Source organism: Penicillium crustosum (genome assembly GCF_028827405.1).
Source record: "Penicillium crustosum strain IBT 35664 chromosome Unknown utg000001l_segment0_segment0, whole genome shotgun sequence".
Taxonomy (NCBI): domain Eukaryota; kingdom Fungi; phylum Ascomycota; class Eurotiomycetes; order Eurotiales; family Aspergillaceae; genus Penicillium; species Penicillium crustosum.
The window spans coordinates 5,812,881-5,838,599 of record NW_026623122.1 but is presented as its reverse complement, the minus strand read 5'-3'; the positions used below and the strand labels follow the sequence as shown (position 1 = coordinate 5,838,599).

Sequence of the window (25,719 nt, the reverse complement as noted above, 5' to 3'; positions counted from 1 at the left end):
TATGCACAGTACGGATTGATTTCGTTTTTTCTTGCTTGCTTGTCTTCGCGGCCCTGGAGTGGTTCGTCCTGGTTCTGAGGTGAACTATTGGCTGGGAATTGACGCAGATCGTCGGTCCTAAAGGGACCTCTTTGTATTTTATTTATTCACTCCCTAATTCAATGCGATAGACCTCGCCTTTTTTTTTAAGAGTATCTGACTAAGTCACTTTCTGTTCAAAGTATTTTTATTCGACTCATAGTAGATTCTTTGAGCCCTGTTGCATTTCGACACACTAAGTTTCTATTTATATACCATTGAACCTTTCCCTGGGATTTAAAAAGGATGACGTATGAAGAATAGAGATCGACGTTGCCTAATTCGCCTTTGCTCTCTGCAACTTCTGCAGTTGTATTGATATTCGGAAGATCCAGATTTCTGTCCTGAAAGGCAAAGTCTCAAGCTGTGGAAATTATCGGGCACTAGAGGCTGCTTCAGCATATGGCCCTCGGGGGTCTAATCAATAGTCAAACACTCGAACGTGTTCCTAGTCCTATAGCAGCGATTCAAAGACACATGCTGTCCCTATCGGTTTTCAAGCGGCAGGTTCATGGTCTGTTGGCGTAAGTTGTGAGTTGGTGAATTTCACGCTTTCTGGCCCCCCAGGTTTGAGTTGATCAGGTATTGGCAGGGATGAACCAGTTTCTGTTAGGCTTTTCAATTCCATGAAGTGGGCTGTGAGTGGTGCAGTGTTAAAACAAGCATCGCCTGAAGATAAATCATTACCCCACGAGAAGGAGGCTGTCAATTCCCCGCAGGGTTGATTGGGTGCGGATATGAGGCCACACACACGAACACTCAATGATTACTATCTAGGAGAAATGTGTTTGAGGATCTCTGTTCCATTTTTTATGGAAATTCTGGCTACCTAGGTTGTCTTGATGTGGAGGACCTGTTCGTCGGGGTTCAAGAAATCTCGCTCAATCCAGGCTAGTTTGACCAGTTCAATTGTTTTTATCGTTTTGCCGGGTCATTTTCGGGGTTTTATTTTTTTTTTCCTTTTCTCGTGATAAATTCGTGATGTTCATAAGTATATTTGGTGTGGCCAAATATGAAGAGATTTCTGTAAACAGAAACAAATGACGGCCCCATGTCGTTTCGAAGGATAAAGTCTTTCGTCATGGAATAGAAGCTTGGCCGCGTTTTCGAAGGCACCAAGGGTGCTAAGTGTAATCATGTTCGGCGCAATGCTTAGCGAGCCAAACCTTCAGGACTTTCAAGCCACTCCAAGTAATCCTTGATGCCTTCCTTGATACCTCGGAAACGCAACACAGAGCCAGCCCGGCGGAGCTTCGAGATATCGGCGCAGGTGTGGCTCTGGTATTTGCCTTTCAGTTCGGTTGGGAATGGAATGAACTTGATGTAGCCCTCGGGATTACCGAAGTGACTGGCGACTTCAGTGGCGACGTCGTGGAAGCTGCTGGCAACTCCAGTGCCAACGTTGTAAATGCCGTTGATCTCCGGGTGGTCGAGGAACCAACAATTCAGGCGGGCAACGTCCTGAACGTGAACGAAGTCACGCTTCTGCTGCCCAGCTTCGACCCCGGCGTATTCCCCGAAGAGCTCAATCGCCTTGAATGACTTGCGCTTTTCGTAGAACTGGTAAACGGTGCTTGGGATTGTATCGCGGTTCTGTTCTCCGGGTCCATAGACGTTGAACAGACGGAGTCCCGCAACTTGGGGAGAGCGCAAGTCGGTGTTCTTGACCACATACTGATCAAATAGCATCTTCGAATATCCATAGACGTTCAGAGGGGCTTCTTGGAAGTCTCCCTCGGTGAAGGCGGTGTTGTCCCCATAAACAGCAGCGCACGAGGCGTAGATGAAGCGAACGCCCCGGTCCTTGCACCAATGGAAAAGCTCCTTGGAGTAGGTGAAGTTGGCGTCAAGCATTTTCTTACCGTTCGTCTCGGTGATAGAAGAGCTTGCGCCATAGTGGAAGATGACGCGGGGACGGTGGGAAAAGGTCCTGGTCCGAATCGCTTCACGGAAGTCAGTCGCATCGATGTAGTCAGCCACCTTACAGTTGACGAGGTTGCGGAACTTGGATCCATCGGTCATGTCGTCGACAACCACGATATTGGTCACGCCACGGTTGTTCAACTCCTTGACGATGTTTGAACCGACGAAGCCGGCACCACCAGTGACAACAATCATTTTGGCTCGATTTGGAATGAAATAGCTGATAGATATGGAAAGGGAAGGAGAAGGAAGAAGTACAAGTTGAGAACTCGGTGATGGGGGAGATGACCATGGCTGAGAAGCAGCAGGAGCGACCAAGGCGAGGAACATTCTTCTTAGGATGCACATTCAGGTGTTTGATGAAACGGGCACAAAAGGCTCAACTTTTTGTTTCTTTACTCTTGTAGATGGGGTGATATATCACCATAATAGACTCGTGGACTTTAATTGAAGCCCTTGTTGCCCTATATCCATGGAAAATGAGGCTATAGATGAGAGTGATAAGAAAGGCTACTAGCAAGTACATCGAAGTAGTTGCCTACATACATACCTAGGTACCTACATACCTCGAATTGACTTCCTGCTCCCCCTTCTTTCAGGTATAGAGCTGATGGCTTTTTTTAGGGAAAAAAAAGAAAGAAAGAAAAAAAAAAAACCTGCTTCAATTATTGAAGTATATTCTCGAGATATTTATTTGTTGTTCAGGTCCCTCAAGACTCACCTTTTTTTTAAGATTAGTAGACATGAAATATCTATCCCCTGTCCCTTCTAGAACCACTTAGAAACAAACGCCGAGATATCGGCATCCCAATCCCGGTATTATCCTGGGGCACATTATCTCCCGAAGTACACCCGGAAGCTACTACGGAGTACATATTCATCGATATGTGAGACCAATCTCGGGCTCGAGTATTAAACATATTAAACATTCTCATTTTCCCAGACAAAAATACTACCTTAGAAAAACAACGCTATTCACCATGTTTAGAAATGAGTGTTTCAATTTCCACAGTGGACATGTCCACCATCTCCAGAACGCCAAGTTGCCCGGCGCTTGGCTCATAGTCGGAACTCCGAGGCTTCAATTTAACTGGAAAACGACCCATCGTTCATAATACTCAGCTCGTGCGGTTATCTGCGCTAGCCTACTCCGTACATTACTACGGAGTACAGATTACGTTCTCCTCTCTCATCTCCAAGGATATACCCCGCTCAACTTTGGGCCAAGTAATCCCCTCCCGATAGTCTGGGTTGGGGGCGACAACAAAATGAGATTGTGGGGCGAGAAAACGGTGGAGAGGCTGACGGGGGTCGTGCTGCATGGATTCCGAGTTTTTGACGGGTCCCTGACAAGGCAAATGGGCTATCTACAAAAGCACTTGTCAATGCCATTATCAGGCGCCACCAGTGCTTACGAATGTGGCTTTTGAAGAAGAAAAAAAATATATTAACATGCCCGAGATAGGTATACGGAGAAATGGATCGCTGTCTCTCCGCAACGGACCGGAATATACCCGGAGTGCAGAGTGTACATGTACAGTGCATATGGGATGAATCAAGTTCTGAGGGGAAAGGAATACAATAATACAATTATTGAACTCCCTTGCAATTCTTTGCCGCATTTGCCACAAATAAGTAGAATAAAGTACAATAGATCTACTTAAGTGCATATGACAGTTGACATATGATGATCTCTTATCTTGTTAGTAAAGATAAGCCTCAAGCCCTAGATTGGCTGACAATGAGTTTAAGACATTTTTTACTTGTAACAACCTTGGAAGTTACATAGAAAGTGTTATGCCCCTAGTACTTTTTCTACCTTTTTCTACCGTTTTTATAGGGATAACTTAACTCTAAACTCGAACTACCATCTGATTCTCTGGGGCTATTGAACATTACTCTCCTTGCCGTCGAGATAAGCCCTCCACCAGTAGGCGCCCATTATTCCCTTGTTCTTTGGACACTCGTGGAGCCATGGGCCTTGACAGCCGCATTGTCCAGACATGGTTCATTATATTAGAACTCGGCTCTCCCAGTTATGTTGGATCTACGAACGCTTTCTGCGGGTCATGCCAATATGTCTCAGTACGAACAAACCTCACTATGGTGGCCCGAAGAGCGTATCAAATCTACCCTGGACGCAAAGTACATCGTCAGTCGTCTGCGACCAGAGAATATCCCGCGTCTCTTTGAATTACCGGACTGGGGCGAAGGTTTGACCAGTGAGACGTACATGGAATGGATCCTCACAAAGGCCGGCCGTGTTTTCATGATCCTGGATGCTATCGGCATTCCCGATCGGATTTTCGCGCTAGTCGACGAATCCTGTGACGATGATGATCTACCCGTCGCGGAACATAGTGTCGATTTACTACATCTATCCCCCGATGGAGAAGACCTTGCTCTCGAAGCCAGTTTCTTCCATGCCCAATGGCGCTTCCTGGTCCGTGGGATAGATGAGGGAGACCATGTCGTGTATACCGAGAATGAGGGTGTCCCGGTCGAGACGGTACGCACTAATACCGGCAGCGGGATACACGGACGTGATGATACGGTAGACAGGGTAGTCCTCGCCGGCTCCGTCTGTCGAGTCTACATGCGAACCCAAGTGCAAGTTGGCGGTGCACCGCATTTCTTCTCTGCTGATGAGGTTCTTGCTGAGATCCGCAGCTTGAAAAAGTTGTCACACGAGCATATTGTCTCTGTCTTCGCTTCATATCTGAAAGACGACAGCGTCTCAGTGCTTTTCACGGGCGCCACGGCAGATCGAAACCTACACAGTTTCCTAACAGATGAGCCGATGTCCTTCAAACGACTAGAAAAAGAGCCACGTCGTCAGATCTTGATCACCTGGCCCCACTGCCTTGCATCTGCAGTCTGCTGGCTGCATGCACGCGGCCACTCCCACGGCGCAATCCGCCCATCCAACATCTTCATCGACGCAAACTTTAACATCTGCCTCGGTCAATTCCAAGCACTCGACTCCCTCCTGATACCACCACAAGTCAACGACCTTGAGGCATACAACTACTCCGCCCCAGAGCGCTGGACTCGTCCTGCAGCTCCAGTCATCCCGCAAAAGCCAGCACAGCCCTCCCAAACCCTCCTTCAATCTGGAGGACGTACAAAGCGCAGACAACGACCAACCCGTCTAGCCCTAGCCACATTGAACGAAAGCCCACCAGCATCCCAAGACGGTACAAGACCAAACTCCGCGGCCTCAAAAGGCACAGTAATCCGCATCGGCTCACCAACGCGCTTCTCCTTCGCCTTCTCATCCTCCTCTTCATCCTCCGAGGCCTCCTCAGCAGCATCATCAACCCACACAGACGCAACAGCAACATCCCCGCAACCAATAAAACACCGCATCTCATCCTTCTGGTCCCGAAGAAACAAACATACCCCCTCAGCCCCATCAATAATCTCAACCTCCACATCCTCCTCCTCAAACACATCAACCATAACATCCCCAAATCCCCATACCTCCCCTTCATCAACCCTCTTCCCAAACCCACCCTCCTCCCTCCGCCACTCCAAATCCGCCCAATCCCTAGCACCATCATTCACAAGACCCCTAACCTCCCACACCTCCCACACATCTTCCTCTGAACCCCAACCAAACCCCCACACCCCAGCAGACATCTTCTCCCTCGCAGCAATAACTCTCGACATCCTAACAACGCTACACAAAAGAACCCTCACATCCTTCAGCACGCACCGCAGCGCCCGGAACCGGTCCGCCGGCCGCGGCGGCGGGATAGCAGATGCATCGTTCCATCTCGCGCGGAATGCGGTGCAGGTTCAATCGTGGATTGCATTGTTAGAGGGTGATGCCTTGAAACGTTGTCGACGGGATCGACGCTCCGATCGTGCTTTCTGGGCTGTGCCGAAGATGTTGATTGTTGTGCGGTCCATGCTTGATTTTGAGGGTGAGAAGAGGCCGCTTGCGAAGCGGGTTAGGAGGGGGTTTGCCGATGCTATTGCCCGCGGACGTGGTGGGGGGGGATAAGGATGAGATGCGGGGGTTGCATTGTGTTAAGGAAAAACGGGGGAAGGGGGAAGGATTGAAGGGATCTAAGGAGGAGAAGGAGAAGGAGTGGGGACAGAAAGATTGGGGACAAAGACATGGGAATGGGGGGTTGGAGGCTATTCGGGAGACGGGAGTTGGGAAGAGTGCTTTTTCTGTTGCTTCTTCGGCTCCGATGGGAGTTTCTGAGTCTGACTCGGTTTGCGGGTCGGTTTCGGAGTTTGATTTCGGGTTTGGGGATGCTGGGACTGAGAGCGAGAGTAATGTTGAGGAAGGGGAATTTGTTGATTTTGAGATTGAGGAAGATGATATTTCGGAGTTTGAAGAGCCGGAGATACGAGTGGAACAAGTCTCGCCACAGCTGTATCTGCCAGAGTTGGATATGAACATTACTGGGATAGAAGGGTTGACGTTTCATAAGTAGATGGAAGATGTACGATAATGTCTTGATGGTCTAATGACCGGGTTCTTTATGCAGCACTAATAATTCATTTCTTGTGTACACTTCATGCTTCGTGAAAAGACAGACCTGAGATAACATAACCTGTATGCAAACACAGCACACCAACTCCAATATATCATGCAGTGGCTGAGCCGGACTCGTCTATCCCAAATCTGTGATGCTATCAATACAATGGCTTGGGCCGCAATCGTCAAAGGTCGAGTATGAGGGAAACGACAAAATCAAAGCCAGATGGCAACGGCACCCAACAGACCAGACAGCACAAAAGAGCCAGCGAGCAAGCGCTCAGTAACTGGCGAACCGACGGTCACAAAGTGAGCATTGCCTTCCTTTGTTGCCGATGCAGAGGCGGATCCGCTTGAGTTAGCGTCAGTAGCCTTGCTGTTCTTACCGGTCGCTGTGGAATCAGAACCCTTCTTAAAGGTCTGTCCCAAGGTAGGAAGCGGCGAGTTTGGGTCAACTGCCCATCCACCAGAGGTCGAGGCAGGGCACTCAATGGCGGTGAGGCTGGATGCGCTCTTGCGGTAAGCGGAAAGGGCAACTCCGGTCGGGTGCAGAGTAGCCCACTGAGACTTGAGGTTGTTAAAATCAGGGGACACGGGCGTCGGTGTGCCCTTGCGGGTAAAGCCATCCTCGATGCTACTCGCGGTCGCAGTCGCAGCGTCGACGGAAGGTCCATAGCTGATCAACCCATAGTCGTTGGTTTCCTCAATCCACTCGTAGATAATGGATCCAGACCAAGTATCAGACATGTGCTCACCAAAGATAGCAGCCTGGTCCTCGAATGTGCGGGGTGAGGGGGTGTTGCAGCCAGTCTCGGAGAAGAAGATAGGGATTGGGTAGTCAGTCGCGTTCTTCTGTAGAATATTGTATCCCGACTGTTCATAGCTGGACGCGCCGCACCATTCGTAGGCGTTCAGCGAGTAAAAGTCCAGGCGCTCGGATGCATTCTTGGCACAGGCCATGTAGTTTTGCAGCATGGGTCTCAGATCGGCGATATCGGCTGCAGAGTAGCCAACGGGGATCTCGCGATAGCCCTTCTTATCACGGTAGGCCTTGATATCGCGGGCAGCCGCCAAGACGTAGGGGGCAGCAGCCGAGCCATCAGCCGTGGTGAGTACCTCATTTCCGACCAAGACACCGGCAGTGTTGTCGAACTTTTGGAATTCATCGAGCACCTCCTTGAAGTGATCAAACTGGGTCTGATTCCAGTGAGGCTCGTTCTGCGATCGTCAGTAGATGATCCACACGAGGAGAAAGTGGACCTACCTGTTCGATCTGGGTATTAAAAGTGTCCAAATCGACGAACAAGTGGATTCCTAGACAAGCGCATTAGTACACATAATTACCCTGGGAAGTGGAATCAATCATACCAGCATCGGCGAGCGCCGACATACAGCCCTTGTGATCAGCATGGGGATCCACGTGGTACACACGGATCGCATTGGTGCCCAGCTCGGACATCCGAGCGATATCACGCTTGCATTGGGCAGTGTCGACAAGCGGGTCACTTGGGGTAAGCTGATAAGCAATGCCTAGACGAGTCAGTCAGGCAAGATACCTACAGTGTAGGATTTTGAGGTACCCTTGATGTAGAACTGGGTTCCGTTCTCGTAGAAGAATTTGGAGCCGACAGCGGAAATGGGCGAGATTGCGCCCACTGCAGTAGCCTGTAAGCCGGCGAGTAGCAATGGCACTGCCGAAAATGCCAGGGATGGTAACATGATTAAAATCTGTGAAAGTAACAGTGAAATAGACGATGCGATGAAATAGCAATGGCTTGAAGAGAAGAAAAGTAAAGTCTCTCAACTCTGGTATGTACGTTGACGCTCTTGCCCGGACAACGAAGGAATCAGGGCAGGTGCAAACAAAAAGAAAAAGTTACAATCTCAACAATTTTAAGGGAAGAGGAAAAGTAGATGTGAAACATGGAAATAACAGGTCAGTTCCTTGATTTGGGACTGTAGCAACCAAATTATCTGCAGGGCGTTTATTTCCAACTAGCGTACTCCGTACTTCATTCCTGGCCTCAATTGGGACATTCCAGATAGTACTTTGGGTTTTAACTAAGCTTCAAGGTATACAGAGTACAAAGTAAAGTAATAGAGTACACAGCATATCCAACTGGAGTACGGAGTACATCTGGGCAACTTCAAATGTTGACGGTTGATTGTTGATTGTTGACTCCAGGGCTGTGCCTGGGCCGTTGGGGCCCAGCCCTAATTTTCCCCATACGGATATCACACAATTGGAGTATGGAGTATGGAGTAAATCGAGACTAAGGAGTACTCCGTGTACTCCGTAGAGACTAGACAGATACTCAAGTAGGTAGAAGATGTGCAGTCTCCAGTCAATATTAAAATATTTAAAATTGATTCTTGTTCTGTGCCAAAGTCTGAAAATTCATCCAATATTGTTGTGATGTTGCCCCCCTAACCCGGACTATACCGAGTTCCACAACACACCTCGCCCCTATACTATAAATACTTCTCTAATATATAAAAATACTATTCTTACCCTGGAAGGCTTGAGACATGTTATACCAACTATTTATTGTCGCTATTACTGTGCCACGATCGGACCAGCATTGCCCCCCTCATCTTAAACCCTGTCAATCACTCCCTTACCCTTATATCCACTCTTACTAGACATGGAAACGATAGTCCTTCAAAACCTGGCACACGGCATCTCATCGATCTGCAGATTATTTAATTTTATTTTCTTTCAGCAAAATTCCGTAGTTATCATAGGTACGGAGTACATGTAGTTATCTTCTTTGTTTATACCTAGCATATGTATGTAGGATTGGGCAGGTATCGGGCTAGGAAGAAATCAAGGTCTCGTGGACCCCTAAATGCATGTAACTTTGAATATCACTAGCAATAACGCTAATAAGATGCGAAGTCTTTTAAAATTCGGAGACTGCCACGTTACTCCACTGGGCGGTTTTCGGCGGTCGCCATGGGGGGCTAGAACGAGGTCCTTGCGAGATAAGGAGGTTAGGGTACTATGGCGAATATCTCGAGATTGATGGCAGATGGTGTTTTAAAAAAAACGTAGTAGGTCGCAAACAAATAATGTCGCATTCATCTAATAGCTATGTAATTGGGTGTCGTGTTACCTTTTAAGTAGCAGATCTATAAACATCCCTTAACATCCTTGGATGTGCAACAGTCCAGACTTCGCTCCAATCTCCACTCCTCCACTTCATTCCGACATATCCACCAATTATCGTCGCCACACGCAGAGTGTTCGTCAGCTAGTGGATCCCTCCATTAGGATCATCTGGGCTTTGGTCTTGGACTTGTCACCAAAAACGGGAGACATTGTAAATGACGTTTCCGCAAAGGGGGGAAGAGAAACACCACTATAATATCCAGCCCGCATCCGGCCCTAGATTATTTTTCTCTAATGGACTACTTCAACTCAGCCCTATCCTGTACCTGGTTTTATCGATATCTCGACATGGTTCTATAAGCCCCTATACCATTATACCCGGTCGCACGATCCACAAAAAAAAATACCCGAGATACATACGGCGTACAATTCGACCTATCCATCCACAATGGCCTCCCCGTTCCACATCACCCGACATGAACAAGTCGAGCTAGAGCGCAATGAAGCTTTTCGAGTAATGCGTGAACAGCTCCGCCGCCAGGAATGCGGTATGGAGCGACCGAGTTTCTGCGCCGGCCATCGACACTCCTGCACCTCCACCGAACAAGAAACCTACCGCCTCCACCGCGACATCATCCACACCCTCCTCGTCCCGCTCTTCCTAATCAATCACCAAGCCGAGCGCATCGCAGCACGCACCCTCCCAAGCCAGAAAGGCGCCGAGCCCGAACGCGCATTCCGCGGCGAAGCCCGCAGCGCCTTCGCCTGGCTGAACTGCATTCTCACCGAAGAACATGACTGGTACCTTACAGCCCGCTGTCCCGCCTGCATCGTTCAGCACGTGCTACACTCCGAACCGACGATCCGATTCGTCGCTGTCGCCTCACAGCTCGCAGGACCCCGCTCCGGCTTCCAGTGCTGGCTGAACGCCCTCGAGACAGCCGTCTGCGAAGATCCCTTCTGGGGCGATGCCTTCTGGCCGGATATCGAGGAGCGCGCATCCCGTCTGACCGACGGTGTGCAAGAGCTCGTCCGCCAGTGCTACGAGCTCAGCGCGACACTCGATAATCCAGCTCGGGTTAATCCGTCGCTCGCCAAGACCCCCATGCCTGTCTACGGCAGTCGCTCCGCCTCCTGCACAATCCCCCTGAAGCCATCTAGTTTCGCGCGGAAGCAGCTCCGGCTCACACGGGAGGAGCAGAGATATCGTTCCTCGCTTATGTGGAATTGCTCGCAGGATATGACACAGCCGCTGGCCGGCTGCACTACTGCGACTCAGTCTCGGCGCCGGTCACTGACTTCATGAGGGAGATCCTTTGGGGCCATGGTGGCGACAGTCGCTGCCTTGTGCATTTCCTCTCAACTCTCAACCAATCCGGTTACTTTAAACCGCCGACCGGGACTATTTTCCAGAATCTGCCCTTTCTTTGCCGATTGAAACCAGTCGGGATTCCAGAAAGGTATCTACGGATCTTGGGAATCTACGTTGTACAGAGAACCCTATTGGGGATTTCGCGGATGTCAATTCCCCGATCTCATGGGACACATGGTACTCCCTGGCGTTCCACGCGACCGAGACCATGTTCTCGATATGCAAGGGTCTCCGCGGGATATGGAGTCCGCTGTGATGATGCAATCAGACCCAAACCCGTGGATGATTGAAGTATCCCATCCGCTCGGGTCGATGGAGATACTCCACGGTTGAAGAATGCGTCGGTCTACATGGCCGACGAGAATGATGTGATTTGTCGATCATGTCGGATTACAGTGATTATACCTACATGTGTAGGTAGTGATAGTGTGATAGTATAATTTTAATCATAATCTACTTTTTTTCTCCCGACCATGGTTCCTTTCATGTAACGCGGGTGCACTTAATATCAGTTGACGTATACTTTTCTATTTGGCTTTCGTGTATATTAACCATAAATAACCAACTCCACCTTGCATGTCAAATAAATTCTTAAATTTGCTAATTCATATGATCCTGATGGAGTACAATAGAGCGTGCCAATCCTAAATTAATCTAATGGCGTGGCGACACACTCTAAGTGAGACGGTGGAGTAAGTCGGAGATGGGAACAGGGAAGTGAACCAGATCTCGGCGCACGGTGGAAATTAAAACGGTCCCAACGTCGCTCAGACGATCGGGCTGGATCTGAATCTGGATATATGGGGTTGCCTGTCATAGTGCCACTCGGATTCCAGGATTCTGGGATTCCAGGGTCTCCGGAATGCGAACTTGCTGCGAACTAAGGCGTTGCATAAATCTTAGAATCGAGTATATATATGCTTCATTCCATAGGATATAAATATAGATATATGTCTATTTGTCTACATGTCTACATGTCTATTTCTCTATATATCTATATTATAGCCTTGGATGTACTGTGCGTTGGCAAAGAGTATATGCCCAACCCCTCTCCGGAAACGGAAGGGACTACATTCGTCTGCGTATACACTGGGAAAGTGCAGAGTACTCAGTACCTCACCCAGGCCCACGCTCCACATGCGTTCTGTGGTACTGGCGACTTGTGAAACCGAATCCGCATTAGGGGAATATGTAAAAGCATAATATAGTCTTATGCTTGAGTCTGGTTCGGGTAATGAGGTCTTCATTTTAAGTATCAAATATATAATATTCAAAAGTATAATCAAATTTCATGTACCTCCGTCCTCCGTGATTTTAAAGTGTATTCTGGTCTCAACTTGCACAACCCGAAAATGATCGTCATCCCCGTGGAGCTAAGACGAAAGCCCATCGGTCGCTCTAGACTACCTATATATTTTACTCCGTACTACGTATACATTATTATAACTATACATTGGACTTGTATTATTTTTATACAATTTTAGTATTTGGTTCTATCAGATTAATTTTGATTTTCATTTTAAAATTATAATATTAATATATAATGTTTAATATATCTTCTCTATAAATTAGAATATCCCTTACAGCCAAAAGAAAAAGAAAAAGAAAAAAAAAAAGTAAAGTGGAAACCGATGACTCCATGACTTGGGAAGGTCTAGACTGTCCCGACCTGAAGAGTCTGGCCCCAACCCTTGCCCCGGTTCGTACCCAGTACATGATCTAGTACCCTATAGCCCATACTATGCCGAAGTACCCAATACCCACTTTGCCCTTCCCGTCAATTTCCATTCGATTCACGCCCTCTTTTGCTTCTTCTTCTTCTTCTCTCCCCCTTCTTCCCTTTCCCCTCCAAATATTCAGTCATTTTTTCCCTCTTAAAACTCCTTTCTTTAACATCGTCTCTATATCTCTATATACCAACTTTCAACTTTCCCGCTTATCCACGCTTGGACCCGATCATCCTCTTTGGGTCATCTTTCGATCATCTACCATCATTCGACGGATGATTCATGACCGCTGCCATCTCTTTCCGCCCGTTGGATAAAACAGACTGGATGCCACCCTCATGCAATGGACAGTATTGGCCTGTCACTCCAACTCTTGACGATCACACCATGCATGTCCCACCAACAGTGAAACTTGACACTAGAGACCATCTTCCCCAGAACTCAGATACACAGGAAACTGTAAACCCCGCCAGGATTCGCCGACGAGCTTCACAAGGATCTCTTCGGACTAGACCCTCACCGGTATCTCGCTTTCTCTCCAAGAGCAGCGTTGCCGTGAACTTCCCATCGTGGGATCAACGTGCCTCGCCCAGTTCGCCCGGTTCGCCCTATCGTTTAGAGTCTCGCACTCGGTCGGTCGACTCTCGTCTTCGTCTTTCAACCACTGTGTCTCGCGGGCCGAGGCCCTTGGCTGCTTCACCCTCTTGGAACTCTCACTATCAGTCCGAATACCCCGCCACATTACCCCCACGCCGCCAGAGGAGGATATCCACGTTGCGTGGAACCCCAAGTCCGAGATGATGCTGTTTGACACACACTCCCATCACCCGGGCTCTATGGCCATGATGGATGACAACCCGAGTGTGGAAAACTCATCTGCGACCGGTGCTTCCGATACACTCAGCAGCCCATCCGATGGGCTCTCTCATAGGTCCTCCAGCTCTGGAGGCAGCCCTGGGCCCCACGATGACATGGATTGCCAGCAGGACATTGGCTCATGGCTGGATCATGGCATCGACTTGACTGGTAAGCTTTCCACACATCCCGTGGCTTCCAAGGCCAATCACTGATTCTTTTTCTAGCTTCCTCACTTGCCCTCTGCAAAACACGAGGCGAGGCCGTCAAAATCGTTTCCCAGACTCTTCCATATCCTAGAACTTCTGATCAGGCGGTATCAGTACCGAAAACTGACAGTGTGTTTTCCTCCATCGTGCAGGCCGTCCACAATCACTTGCAACCTGGACAGTCACCCTATATCAATGTCACCCACGCAGTACCCGAGCAATTCAGCCTTTCAAATCTGCCCCACTCTCCCCCCAGCACCCCTCGTTCTCCGACTGCTGCCGAGGATTACTTCAATGCCACGGTTTTCTCCAGTGCGGCAGTTGTGGGTGCTTACCATGACTACCGTGGACCCCTTCAACGGCAAATGTCCCACGCCCCGATGCCTATTGTTCCCCCTCGCAGCGTCAACATCTCGGTACTCGAGCGCTATCTTCCCCCAACCTCCGCTCAAGAGTATCGTGATCTGTTTTGTCGTACCCGTCCATCTTACCTCGTTGATCGCATGAGCGAGCTATCGCCTAATGGTGGCTCTCTTCTCTTCGTGTATCCGACGAAGAAAGGTGCATCAACCTTCAAGTCCCAGTACCTAGGCCCCATTCTCGACCCCCTTCTCCGCCAGCTCGTTGTGGTAAATGAGTTGTCCGCAGACGTGGGCCGCTACCTCGGCAAGCTCTCCTCCGTCTCTCAAATGGATGACTTTGCCACCATGAAGGCGAACATCGTGGCACTTTGCGAATCACTGAGCGACAACGATTCCTCTTCACGATTCCACGTAGCAGATGCAGGCCGCGGAGAGGCCCACCTCGACCGCAATCTCTGGGCTGAGTGGTTCATCCACCAAGAGAAGCCCCGTATGAAGGAAGTCCTCAGTCTGTACTGGCAAAACGGCCGCCGCTCATCTAAGAACGCAAGCTCCGGATGCTCCGGCATGATGAGCAACAAGGAAGTCACGTCTTCCGGACTCCTAAGTGAGATCTGCGATGGCATCCGCAAGCGACGCTATTACGAGGACAATGAGCCTCGTGATGGTATCGAGCTTGGTGTCTTTGTGATTCGTCGAACGAATTAGATCCTTGCAGCATTGCTAGATCGCTCTTTGCTCCCTCTTCCTCGAATCATCACCCCCCCCTTTTCATTCTTCCACCACCCCCTCTTCCGCAATAGCATATTTTAACAAACGGCCTTGACAAAAGATGACATGGGACCCATGGAGGTGTCCCCGGTGTTGGATTTCGATTTTTCGGTGCGAAAATAATTCTTTCGCACCTTTGCATGACTCGTCTGGGAATTTTTTTCCCCGCGCGAACATTTTTTTGGATGAACTATGAATACCCCGGTTGTTGGCGATTCGGGTTTTATGATTTTTTTTTCTCTGTCTTGATGACAGATAGATATACACGATTTAGTGGGAATATATCTGCTATTAACAATATCTTTTCTTTTTTCCTAATTCTAGGATATCACTGGTCTAAGTATATGTAGGGGTCGTGCTGGTGGTTCCGTTAGGCTCGCGTTAGGCATCACCGAAATGTGCCTGGACAAAGGGTCAGCCCTCACCTTATCACTTTAGTCCTATGGCTTGCATTTTAGGAGATTTGTTATCTATGTAAGTTATAGCGTGACAATTAATTGATTCAGCACTTTTAGGCACATTGTATATAGAAGTTCTTTTGTAGGGACGTTTTACCCCATTCTACTGTTTGCGGCTAGTTATTCTGAATGGGCATGAATAGACATGAATAGGCACCTACAAAGACAATGGAGATATTGAAAGATAGTTACCTAAAAAGACATTGTAGAAGAATTTCGAATATAAAGTCCTTACGCCATTCTATACTAAATAAATCAAATTCCTGAGCTACGTCACTAGTATTAGTTGTCTGTATCTAGATCTAGCTGGGAGCGAGTGATATGATATCTTAATTTAAAACAATCATTTGGCCTTTCTCTATTGTATCAACAGGTTGAATACCTATAGTCTATACGGCTATGATCACAATTGTACAAGTGACGGCCATTCGTGCCAAACCTTGGTATATATAGCTTACAATAGCTGTTGTCTCAATTACAAGGAACACCAATAGAAGACGGGAAAACTTATGTATACCAACTCACCGTGTTTTTCTTTTTACTTCTTCTACACTGTTTCTCTCAAACTAGAATCAGAAAGTCCATTTCCTTTCACCTGTCTTCTTCACCTCATTGCCTATTCTCCTCGGGGCGGCCAAACATTCTGCCGTCCATATTCGACCGTGACCCACCCCTCTCATCGCATCTTCCTTCTATCACTAACTGAATGCAATCTATGCAATCTACCACCCTTTCTCGCCCACCCTCGCCACATACAATGTCCTACCAAAACCCTCCGCCTCTCAGCCCCGGTGGCGGGGCTGGTGGTGTACCCTCAAAACGCGACAAGCGGCGCACCGCGCTCCAGGAGCGGCTCCAGGAACTAACGGGTCAGTTCAGCAATAACCGGGACACCCAGTTTCGTCAGCAGTTGCATGCACTCCAGTGTGATATGACCCTGATCAACAATGCTGATCCTTACGTGACTGGACCGCTCCCGGACTCTGCGGAGAGCATTTCTGCTCTGATTGAGGATACTGTTGGTGGCGGCAGCAAGTTTGCGAAAGAAATGGCTGGCATCGCTGGATCCTGGTATTCCAGGTTTGTCCAGCAGGTCAATGAGATCAAGGAGAAGAGAGATGCAGAGTTGGTCATGGCTATGGTGAGTTTCATACTTTTCTCATCTACAAGGAGTTTTCCCTAACCAGTGACTTTTTTTTTCCTATACAGAATAACTACAACAACGTTATGGAAAGACAACAGCGGGACCGTGATTTCCGTACTTACTTCGCACAAGAAGAATTCCGTCATCTATCTTCCACCCTTCGAGAGCGATTGGTGCAAAATATCTCCGGCAAGCGCGCCCGTCTGATGCGTGAAAAGGAGCAGCTCGACATCGCCGATACCAATGCCCTTCTCCTCCACCCAAACCAGTTCAGCATCACAAACCCCGCCAGCCCTGGTGGCATCCACAGCAACCGCAAGACCACCCGGCACACCCGTCACCGCGTTGACCTTGACGAGCTGGGCAATGGTTTCATGTCGGAGCTGAACAAGCGCAAGCGGAAGGCTCCAGAGGAGGAGGCTGGGTCGCCTGCGCGGGACGCGGGGGATGCCACGCCTGCGAAGCGCAACAAGGCCGAGGTCACAAAGGAGCAGGTGGCCCCTACCTACTCAATCCACTCCCTTTTCACCGACAAGGAACTCAATGCACACGCAAACCAGGCACACATAGCAGCTGTCCACTTCTTCTCTACCTCCAGACGCCCAGACCACGGCTCCGGTGCGGTGACAAACGGCAACAATACCGATGCCGAGGATACCCCGGAGGGCACAGGCCACGAAGATAACGGTACCCCGAGTGCAGCAGACATGATGCGCACCGCTAGCCACAACTTCCACGCCACCAGATCCACCCGCACCACCGCCGCGCACAGCGCTCTGAGCGCCCTAGCCGACCTGGCCGATAAGCCCGCCACCCGTCCGATCCTCCCCTACCACGTTCTCTCCAACCACCACGCCCGACCCAACGGCAACGCACCCCCATTGACCTCTCTAATTAACGAGGAAGTTGACGATGACTGCGCGCGTATTAGCCGCCTCTCCAGCAAACCATCCAACTGGATCGACGCATCCCTAGTCGAACTCGTCGCTGCACCTCTTCCTACTTCCGCAGAGCCGGTCGATGGCCACCCCGCCGACCCCGCGATCTTCAGCCAGCTGCACCCGGATTTCTCGCCTTCTATGGGTATCGACTGGACTCCTACCGTCCACCAGCCCGGATTTGAAATGTTCCAGCCTGCTGCTATGGAGCGCGAGCGCAGTCGAAAGCGGACGCGTAATCACTAAGGATTTGCACATGAAGTTTCGGATGTACGTTAAGATGGGTTGGGATGGTGTTTATCGCTGGATGCGGTTACGGATTACCCTTTATCATTGATCATATTAGCTATGTTGTGAGGGATGGACCTCGGAGGTGTTTGGGATTTCGATTTCTATATTTTTTTTTTTTCTTTCTGTGTTTATTTTCTTTCTTCGAAGACTAATGCTCGCTCCAACCTGTCTGGCGTTGTTGGGAACACACACACATAAGTACTCTGCTTTGATAGTTCATGCTTACCCTCATGTCGGGTACAATTTACATGGATGCCTTGTTTTTCAGTCTTTATAACTTGGGTTATCAATCTATTCGTAGCCTCCAGACTAGACTCGGGGGGATCTCCCGATCTGGTTAGGACGATATATGGTCAACATCATAGTCCCAATATCATTCAAGAGAAGAATATCTGCAGCTTTCATTTCATCCGTTCCATCTCAATCTGCTTTGATGCAGTTTCCAACTATTTGCTATTTGTTCATCAGTTCCTTGAAGTCGTGCTCATCGGGGTCATAGACCAGGTTAGATATTGGCCCAGTGTGTTGTGTCGTTTCCTTCGACTTCTTGGCTTGAGGCTGTGAGACTATGCAGACATTCGCTTTCCTATCGTTGTGGTCTAGATTTTTGATTGTAAATGGTATGGTGATGGGTAGGTAAGAGAAAAGGAAGAATGAGAAGAGAGGGTAATTTATAGGTAAAAAAAAGAAGGTGAGAGTAAGAGCACAAGTCAGTAGGATGTGATATGGAAAAGATACGACAGGAACGGTTTCTCTTCAGATGATGGTGTAGCAAGTAGTGTCGTAATCTCTGAATATATTCTTATACGCCTCCAGTGTAATGGGTTATATTACTTAGATGTTCTGATTCCGAAACCCCGGGCTGTTGGGAGACCTGGAGGTGGAGTTAGGCAGTGCCTCAGGGGTTAGACGTCGATTGGGACAAGGAGGATAGTATTGAAGTTAGTACCTTGGGTTTGGGGTTTGTTTGGTTGTGCTACATGTTATGACTCACTTCTGGTCTTTTGGGTGATATTCTCCAGTTTGTAAATTTTGATGTACAACTTAGGGCTAGCATCCATATCATCATCATGACAAAAACGGAATCCACCACCGATTATTCTATCGAGTAGATTTTGAATACTGCCTTTAAACCCATAGCAAACATAATATCACAAACATCAACCCACCCCTCCATCCTCATGCTCCGGCGCGCCCTCGCCATCCACCCTCTCTTCAAACAACCACTAATGACCTCACCACCACGACCAAAAGCCGAATCCCCCAAACCACTCTTCAGCGGCAACATAAGACCAAGTCTCCAAACCTTCACCGAAGAAGCCGCAATTCCATCCGCCCACAGTCGCATCCTCCCCGCCATAAAACACGATCACCTCGAACTGGAAGCCCACAGTAACAAAATCCTCTCCTCAACAGACCCAGACGAACAAACCCGCTTTCAAAACCAATTTACCTGGGAATTATCCCGCCATCTAATCGGCGAGGGACTTGTCGTCTATCCAGCCCTGATTGACTCTCTCCCAGACGGCCAGGGAATAGCAGATAAAAACAGACTCGAGCACCATGGTGTTAAGCACCAGTTGAAATCGTTTCAGGGTCTTTCATCTACGGATCCGAGGTTCTTGCCGACGCTTGAGGGACTCATGCGGGATTTGGGGATTCATGCGAGACAATGAGGAGGATGTGGACTTGCCTAGACTTGAGGAGTTGTTGTCTAAAGAGGAGAGTGTTAAGTTAACTAAATCCCTAGATCGAGTTAAGATCTTTGTTCCGTCCAGATCGCACCCGCTTGCGCCTACGGAGCCATTCTTTGAGACTGCTGTTGGGCTTTTGACGGCACCGATTGATCTATTAGCCGATTTGTTTCGGAAGTGGCCTGATGGGAAGGAGAAGAAGTGGTAGGGCTTGTAGGGGATAGTCGTGCTAGGGGATTTTGATACAGGTACTGGATCATGGTTATATGATATGAAGTTGATATGCCAGTCCATTCTATTCCATTCAGCCACTAATTAGAAATACTCTAAGCTGAATGAACAATCCAAATTAATCTCTACTATCTTTTTCAACCCTAACACTTCCAATGTTAGAAGCCACCTCGTCATATCATCCCTGCACAGCTAAAACCGCCGATCCCGTCGCGCCCAACCGCTGCCCTGAATAGCCATAGCGCTGCAAGCGACGCAACTTCCCCAATCGATTCGCAGTCTCGATCGCAGACTGCTGCGTCTCATCATCACCTGATGAGGATCGTCTCCGCTTCCACGCCTTACGGAACTGGTGCTGTTCGTCGTCCTGCTGTCTGTGCCGCATAGATAAGAAACCAGCATGTGCTTCCTTCTCTTCACTTAGGGCCTGGACCTGCACCGCCAAAAAGTTAGTTCATGACGTTATTGTTTCTGCTAGAAGTCAAATCGGGAAATGTGATAACGATCTCGACTGCATGGAACAATGCAATAATAAAGCAAACAAAATAGTAGTCGAAAAAACAACCCCCCAAAAAACAACAAAGATAGTTTTCACATACATAGGATAACCACACCTCCTGCTCGGAACTCCACGCCTTCTGACACCTCCCCAGCTGTCTCTGCGCATGCACAAGCTCCCGCTCCTGCTCGATAGTCCACCGATCTCGACTGCGGATAATACTCGCCCAACTAACACCGCGAGCGAGCTGGGGCCGCACCGGATGCGTCTGGCTGGAATAGTGCACCCGCTTCTCGGATGTCGAATCCGATGCTGGATCCGGGATATTTTCCGGTGCGGATGATGATTGGGGGGTGGGTATTTCGTGGTTTGCGTGCGCCTTCACCGCTACCTGCACGGGTCCGTGGACGTCACGGTGCATGAAGATGGGTTCATTGTTTTGGGAGTGGGGACTGATGCTGGGGGAGTTTGATAGAATGGTATCCTTTTCACTGAGGATTTCCAGTTCGGGGGATTTGCCTTTTAGACTTGTTCGTCGTTTCCAGGGGAGGGATAGTGGTGGTAGGGCTCGATGGACGATTGTGAATACCGACATGGTTGGGATCGATACAGATAAACTATATGTATAGAAAAGAAATAGAAGATATTATCGAAGTATAGACTTTATACTTGTGATCTTTGTCTCTGGGACTGATCTTCTCATGTCGTTACCAACCTTGCTTTTATAAATGTCCCAGTTCGCCTCCCAAGTGGTACTTCACGATCTGGCCAGACCGATACCCAAGGACGAAAACGCGTGCAGGGACACCTCGCAGGCACCTCGCACGGAGGTGGGGAATGCGAGGCTCTCGGGCTTCTGCTTGGCTGCCCACGCGAGAAGTATACGATCGTGCAGGAGGCGCGGGTTGGTCTGGTTGGTCTAGATGGCGGAGGACTGCAAGTTTGGTCGGGACTTCAATGGGGGTTGTGTTTGCTTCGGGTACGGTTTGACGGTTTGAAGGCTTGGTTGTGCAGTTGTTTCATTAGGATGAGACAAAGGCGGATTTGCAGTTGATGTTGACTTTAACTTCACTGGTATGATGGGCTGGACTGAGTTGCATTCTCGATTCAACTCACGCGATTAATATGTCCATCCCTATTCTGTCGGATACTCGGGGAAATAAGGAATCTTGATGCAGGAGGGCTCTGTGGTTGGCTGGATACATATGTTCGAGATGCGATATATACAGGGTGTTCGCAGTTGTAGTCAAGGATCCCCTTCCGGGATTTGGTACTTTGGTCACTCTGATCCAAAACTTGAAAATTATTGTATACAGTACCTCATTAATGTCCAACTGATGAGGCTAAAGACTAGAGGCCTAAACTAATCACAGGCACAATAAACCTCCCAAAACAGCCCAATGCTGCACACAAGCCTAACCAATAACCGTGAGGGAATCATAATCAGAACAAGAATAGACGCATTCAAAACAAAACCATGACGCCAGGTGCTCATCGGATATCAAAAAGTACATAATATAAAAAGAAGTGGGTGGAAAACAAATCAAGACGTTCATCGCCATGTATCCACAGAAGTACCCCGGTTGGCCTTGGCCTTTCTTTCCTCTCGGATCTGCTCGCCAATAATGATGCTAATGAGTCTCCGATGCAGATCAGCTTCTGTCCAATCGATCTGTCCGCTGCCACCATATTGGATATCGGCCCGAGCAAGTTCCTGGGCGAAGCGATCGATAATGGCAAATTGGATCTCTGTGATGGGCACCCCGTGATGACCATCGGAGGTCCATATCCAATCACCGATGATGGCAGCCCGCCCTGGAGCATCGTAGTATTCAAAGTGTTCGGGGTATCGCTTGGCAACTCGGTAGATACGACGAAGCGCGGCGTAATGCTCGTCGGAAAAGTATCCGAAGACAGCAAGTGGTCGTGGCCCTGGAGACGCCCCATTTTGGGGGTTCACTGGCTCTGCAGCTTCGTTCTCCAAGAGATCTTGCGAGACACTCCGCTCAGAAACCGGCACCTCCTCTTCTTCCAAGGGGTCTCGGGAAACGCTCCTCTCGTGTATCGGGTCCTCCTCTTCTTCCAGTGTAGGAAGAGGATCTTGTTGTATCTGGGGAGACTGAGATGGTGATGGCTGTCTCCAATGACTCGCGGGTGATTGGCTCGCTTGATTGGAGAGCGGCCCATCCTGGAAATGTCCGTCAAGCTCCTTCGCAGATTCAATGCTGGCCATTTCCTCTTCATCTTCGAGGTCAGATGCTTCCTCCGGAATAGTACTAACACTTGAGCTTCGGTCACGTGTAGGGGCTTTCAGCCATTGCGGGGTGAAACTGGTTATTTTACTGAACCAGGATGATCCTGGTTCCTCCTTATTGAGCTGGCGAGGCTGTGGGGTGGAGGCAGAATCCACGTTGGCAGATTTCGATTGATTGAGAGAGGCATTGGAAACGCTGCTGCCATGATGGTCTTCTTCCAATGGTTCTTGCATAGGTGGGCTTCTTTGCACAACCTTCGGGGACTTCTTCTCATTGGGGACCCGTGGGTTGGGAACATCGGGGCTTGACTGGGAGAGAGGTTGTAAACGAATACGCGCTGGAGTGCGCGATACTGGGTCCTTCATGGGAGAGTTGTTAATGAATGGATTATGTCTCCCCAATGGGCGGGTCAGCACACTCCGAGGAGTACTCGTTCCATTGTAATACCGTGCGCGGTTTGGTGTATCCTCTTCTGCAAGCAAAGCAGACAAATCAACTTTTTCTTCGCGGAGCTCGCGAACTTTGGACGGCCCAAAGCGCGCTACATAATCATGCTCCGAAGTAGCGTAAGGAGATGAGCTCAGGTAGTCTTGACCTGCGGAAATTGGAGCAAGGTTGCCCAAAGGGCGTGCAACCGGCTGCGGATGAGACTGGACATCATCATGCTCCGAGTTTTGTGAAACATGGCTGTGGTCGTTGGCCTCAAGTTGCCAAATGTCGTCATAACCATCGTCCTCATCTTCCACGGGCTCGGGTTCGGGCTCGGGTTCAATTTCTTGGGCTACATATGGCGCTGGTTCTGGTATGGGCCCAGGCGCAGGATCATTGTGCTCTTCATCGAACCCATATCCGGTCTCAGATCCAAATCGTTGTTCATGCTCAAATTTGATGTCACTATCATCCTCGGCAACATTCTCGTCGCTATCAATATACACCACCGATCGTGAGTTTGAAGCCATCTGAGCTTGGCGGCTGACTTCTTCTCGTTCAAGCTGCCATTGTGCCTCCCGCTGTACCTTTTGGTGGGACATGGGGCTTTGCTGCATGGATTTATTGAACTTGAAAGTTGATGATTGGGCGTATTCTGCGCGCTTCTCGATCTCATCTTCAAAGGGTCGATCGTGCTCCTGCCCTTCTAATTCTTCATCATTGAAGTCGTTATAGTGACGCGCGTCCTGTTCTTCCTGTTCCTCCTCGAGACGTTCCTCTTCAAGGCGAGATGCTGTATTTTCTGCTGCTATAGCCGCAGCCTCATCTTCCTCGGCGAGCATTCGACGCATAGCAAGCTCCTGTCCTAAACCCATAGCCACTCGGAGTTCTCGCTGCGTTTCAGCGTTGAAAGTGCCGAAAACGCCCTCCAACCGGCGTTTTTTGTGACGAGCATTACTTTTTCCTGACCACTCGTCTGCTTGGGGCCTGAAGGGACCTTGGAGAGCCAGGCTTAGACGAACAAGTTTGGCCAAACTAGTCAATGTTCTCTTCTTTGGAACAATTGTTGGTTTAGCCGGAGATGATGCGGCAGGGAGTTCAGGGTAGGGGATCTCGTTCACATGGTTAACGGATTGCCGCTCAGCTGCATGTACAGTGTACTTCTCCGGAATATGGGTGCTGGGATTGTCGTCCAACCTAGGAGCCAAGGCCGAAGTGATTGGACTAGATGACTTTTGAGCACGAGAATCACCTCGGAGGTCTTCGATCGTCCCGGGAAGTTTGCGTCTCAGCCGTTCTCCAACTTCCTTTGGTTTAGTACCACCGTTCGTCACAGCGCTGGAGCCGAATCCATGCTGCTTAGCTGATGGGAGTGTATCGAGGGAAATCATAGTGAATCCTTCACTTTCCATGATAGTGTCGAATTCGTCGTACTCGTCTGCGGGATCTTCAACGGGATCAGGTTCAGCATGATGGGTCACTGTCCTTGAGGGATGATCCTCGTTGACTTGTTGGGTTTGGTTTTCTTCATCGACCAGCGAAGACGTGGGTGTCGGAGTCGGATATGTGCGCGATTGCGGGCTAGCGGTATTGTGAGAAGAAGCTCTCGATGACAAAATTGCTCTCTCGCGTGTGGGTGATGGCATTTTAGAAGGGGTAGAGTGGATATTTTCATCATCCAAAAAGTGATGTTCCGTAGCTCCGATGACAGGCGTCTCCAAACTCGTTCGGCCGTACTCACGGCGAGGATTGGCCAGATCTTCCGTGATGGGTTCTGTTGGGTCTGGAAGCTCTGCAATTGACATATCTGAGTTCCCCCAAGAGTCATCTTCGGAGTCCGCATCCCCTACAAGATTCAAGGGGCTGGCGTGCGCATTACTCCCAGCGAAAGAATCCGTCGGACTGAATTGTTGTTGTTCTAGTCCAGGATCACTGGCGAGGGCATCAGTGGGGCTAGATCGTTGGTGGCCTAAACTAGCCTCACTAGCTATAGTATCCATTGGGCTGTGTTCGTGTTGGCCTAGACCAGCTTCATTGGTCATGGTGTCCATTGGGCTGAATTGCTGGGCTTGACGGGAATCACTATTGGGAATAATATCCATCGGACTAAAGGGTTGGTCATATTCGACAGTCGGCGTTGGTTGATCATCCGACAGCTGGAAATCCTGTGGTTTGGGTTTGGGCGTGCCCCGTGGTCGGCCTCTTTTGCGTGGTTGCAGCCCAGGAGTATGCCCCGGTCCAGGGGTATTTCCCGGCCCTGGTGTATTTCCAGGGCGAGGGGTCTGCCCAGCGGCCCCGAGAAATGGGGACACATTCATGTCAGACTTTCGTGGACGTCCTCGTCGCTTTAAGGGCGTCTTCTCCTTCAATGGACTCCTTTCATCCTTCAATGGTATCATCGTCGTGGTGGTCGAGGGTTTTAATCGTTTGCGCGACGGGCTACCCCGGTTCTCGTCATCTTCGTCTTGCGTGGCTTCGAGCGTGAGTCGGATGCGCCACGGGCTGACATTTCCCTCCTGGAGCTTCTCCGGAGAGAGCGACCTTTGTCGACCACCATTAAACTTTATTGTTGGCGACCCAGGGAGTAGGACATCGTTGAATTGAATTGAATGCGCGCTTTTTGCGGGACTGAGGCTGACACGCGGTCGCGGTCGCGGTCGCTTGGCCGGAGTTCGTGATTTCGCTATCATGGGAGACATCCAGCTTTGGCGCCCTGTAAAAGGTTTGATCGGCGATGAGATCAAGTATTGGGCATCGCCTGGAGGACCCAGAATATCGGGGGAGGAGCTCTGGCTGCGCGACGAGGCCGACATGGCGGACTCATGTGATTGAATCTCGGGAGGCACGCGTGCCACCAAAGGGGTGGAAGAGCGCAC

The 25,719-nt window shown here is 49.4% G+C and overlaps 9 protein-coding genes across 9 annotated transcripts; 5 read left to right on the top strand and 4 right to left on the bottom strand.

The window, feature by feature from the left end:
• Positions 1-1,230: 1,230 nt before the first annotated feature.
• Positions 1,231-2,196, bottom strand: N7487_002198 (ADP-glyceromanno-heptose 6-epimerase; the record flags this gene model as incomplete). Its single annotated transcript, XM_056869945.1, has 1 exon — positions 1,231-2,196. The coding sequence occupies one exon, from the start codon at positions 2,194-2,196 to the stop codon at positions 1,231-1,233; it is 966 nt and encodes a 321-aa protein (XP_056734729.1).
• A 1,882-nt stretch (positions 2,197-4,078) lies between these two features.
• Positions 4,079-6,452, top strand: N7487_002197 (protein kinase domain-containing protein; the record flags this gene model as incomplete). The annotated part of the gene is made up of 2 exons (XM_056869944.1): positions 4,079-5,956; positions 6,042-6,452. 2 exons carry the CDS (start codon positions 4,079-4,081, stop codon positions 6,450-6,452), a joined length of 2,289 nt encoding a protein of 762 aa, XP_056734728.1.
• Positions 6,453-6,712: 260 nt separating this feature from the next.
• gel6 (putative 1,3-beta-glucanosyltransferase) lies at positions 6,713-8,215 on the bottom strand (the record flags this gene model as incomplete). Its single annotated transcript, XM_056869943.1, has 4 exons — positions 6,713-7,714; positions 7,761-7,810; positions 7,865-8,026; positions 8,077-8,215. The coding sequence occupies 4 exons, from the start codon at positions 8,213-8,215 to the stop codon at positions 6,713-6,715; spliced, it is 1,353 nt and encodes a 450-aa protein (XP_056734727.1).
• Positions 8,216-10,056: 1,841 nt separating this feature from the next.
• Positions 10,057-10,914, top strand: N7487_002195 (uncharacterized protein; the record flags this gene model as incomplete). Its single annotated transcript, XM_056869942.1, has 1 exon — positions 10,057-10,914. The coding sequence occupies one exon, from the start codon at positions 10,057-10,059 to the stop codon at positions 10,912-10,914; it is 858 nt and encodes a 285-aa protein (XP_056734726.1).
• Positions 10,915-12,989: 2,075 nt separating this feature from the next.
• On the top strand, positions 12,990-15,061 carry N7487_002194 (uncharacterized protein; the record flags this gene model as incomplete). Its single annotated transcript, XM_056869941.1, has 3 exons — positions 12,990-13,229; positions 13,256-13,733; positions 13,790-15,061. 3 exons carry the CDS (start codon positions 12,990-12,992, stop codon positions 14,839-14,841), a joined length of 1,770 nt encoding a protein of 589 aa, XP_056734725.1. The 3' UTR covers positions 14,842-15,061.
• A 1,058-nt stretch (positions 15,062-16,119) lies between these two features.
• On the top strand, positions 16,120-17,690 carry N7487_002193 (Sds3 domain-containing protein; the record flags this gene model as incomplete). The annotated part of the gene is made up of 2 exons (XM_056869940.1): positions 16,120-16,503; positions 16,572-17,690. 2 exons carry the CDS (start codon positions 16,120-16,122, stop codon positions 17,688-17,690), a joined length of 1,503 nt encoding a protein of 500 aa, XP_056734724.1.
• A 1,226-nt stretch (positions 17,691-18,916) lies between these two features.
• On the top strand, positions 18,917-19,411 carry N7487_002192 (HHE domain protein; the record flags this gene model as incomplete). Its single annotated transcript, XM_056869939.1, has 1 exon — positions 18,917-19,411. One exon carries the CDS (start codon positions 18,917-18,919, stop codon positions 19,409-19,411), a length of 495 nt encoding a protein of 164 aa, XP_056734723.1.
• A 427-nt stretch (positions 19,412-19,838) lies between these two features.
• Positions 19,839-20,754, bottom strand: N7487_002191 (uncharacterized protein; the record flags this gene model as incomplete). The annotated part of the gene is made up of 2 exons (XM_056869938.1): positions 19,839-20,093; positions 20,260-20,754. The coding sequence occupies 2 exons, from the start codon at positions 20,752-20,754 to the stop codon at positions 19,839-19,841; spliced, it is 750 nt and encodes a 249-aa protein (XP_056734722.1).
• A 957-nt stretch (positions 20,755-21,711) lies between these two features.
• N7487_002190 (putative AT DNA binding protein) lies at positions 21,712-25,656 on the bottom strand (the record flags this gene model as incomplete). Its single annotated transcript, XM_056869937.1, has 1 exon — positions 21,712-25,656. The coding sequence occupies one exon, from the start codon at positions 25,654-25,656 to the stop codon at positions 21,712-21,714; it is 3,945 nt and encodes a 1,314-aa protein (XP_056734721.1).
• Positions 25,657-25,719: the final 63 nt, after the last annotated feature.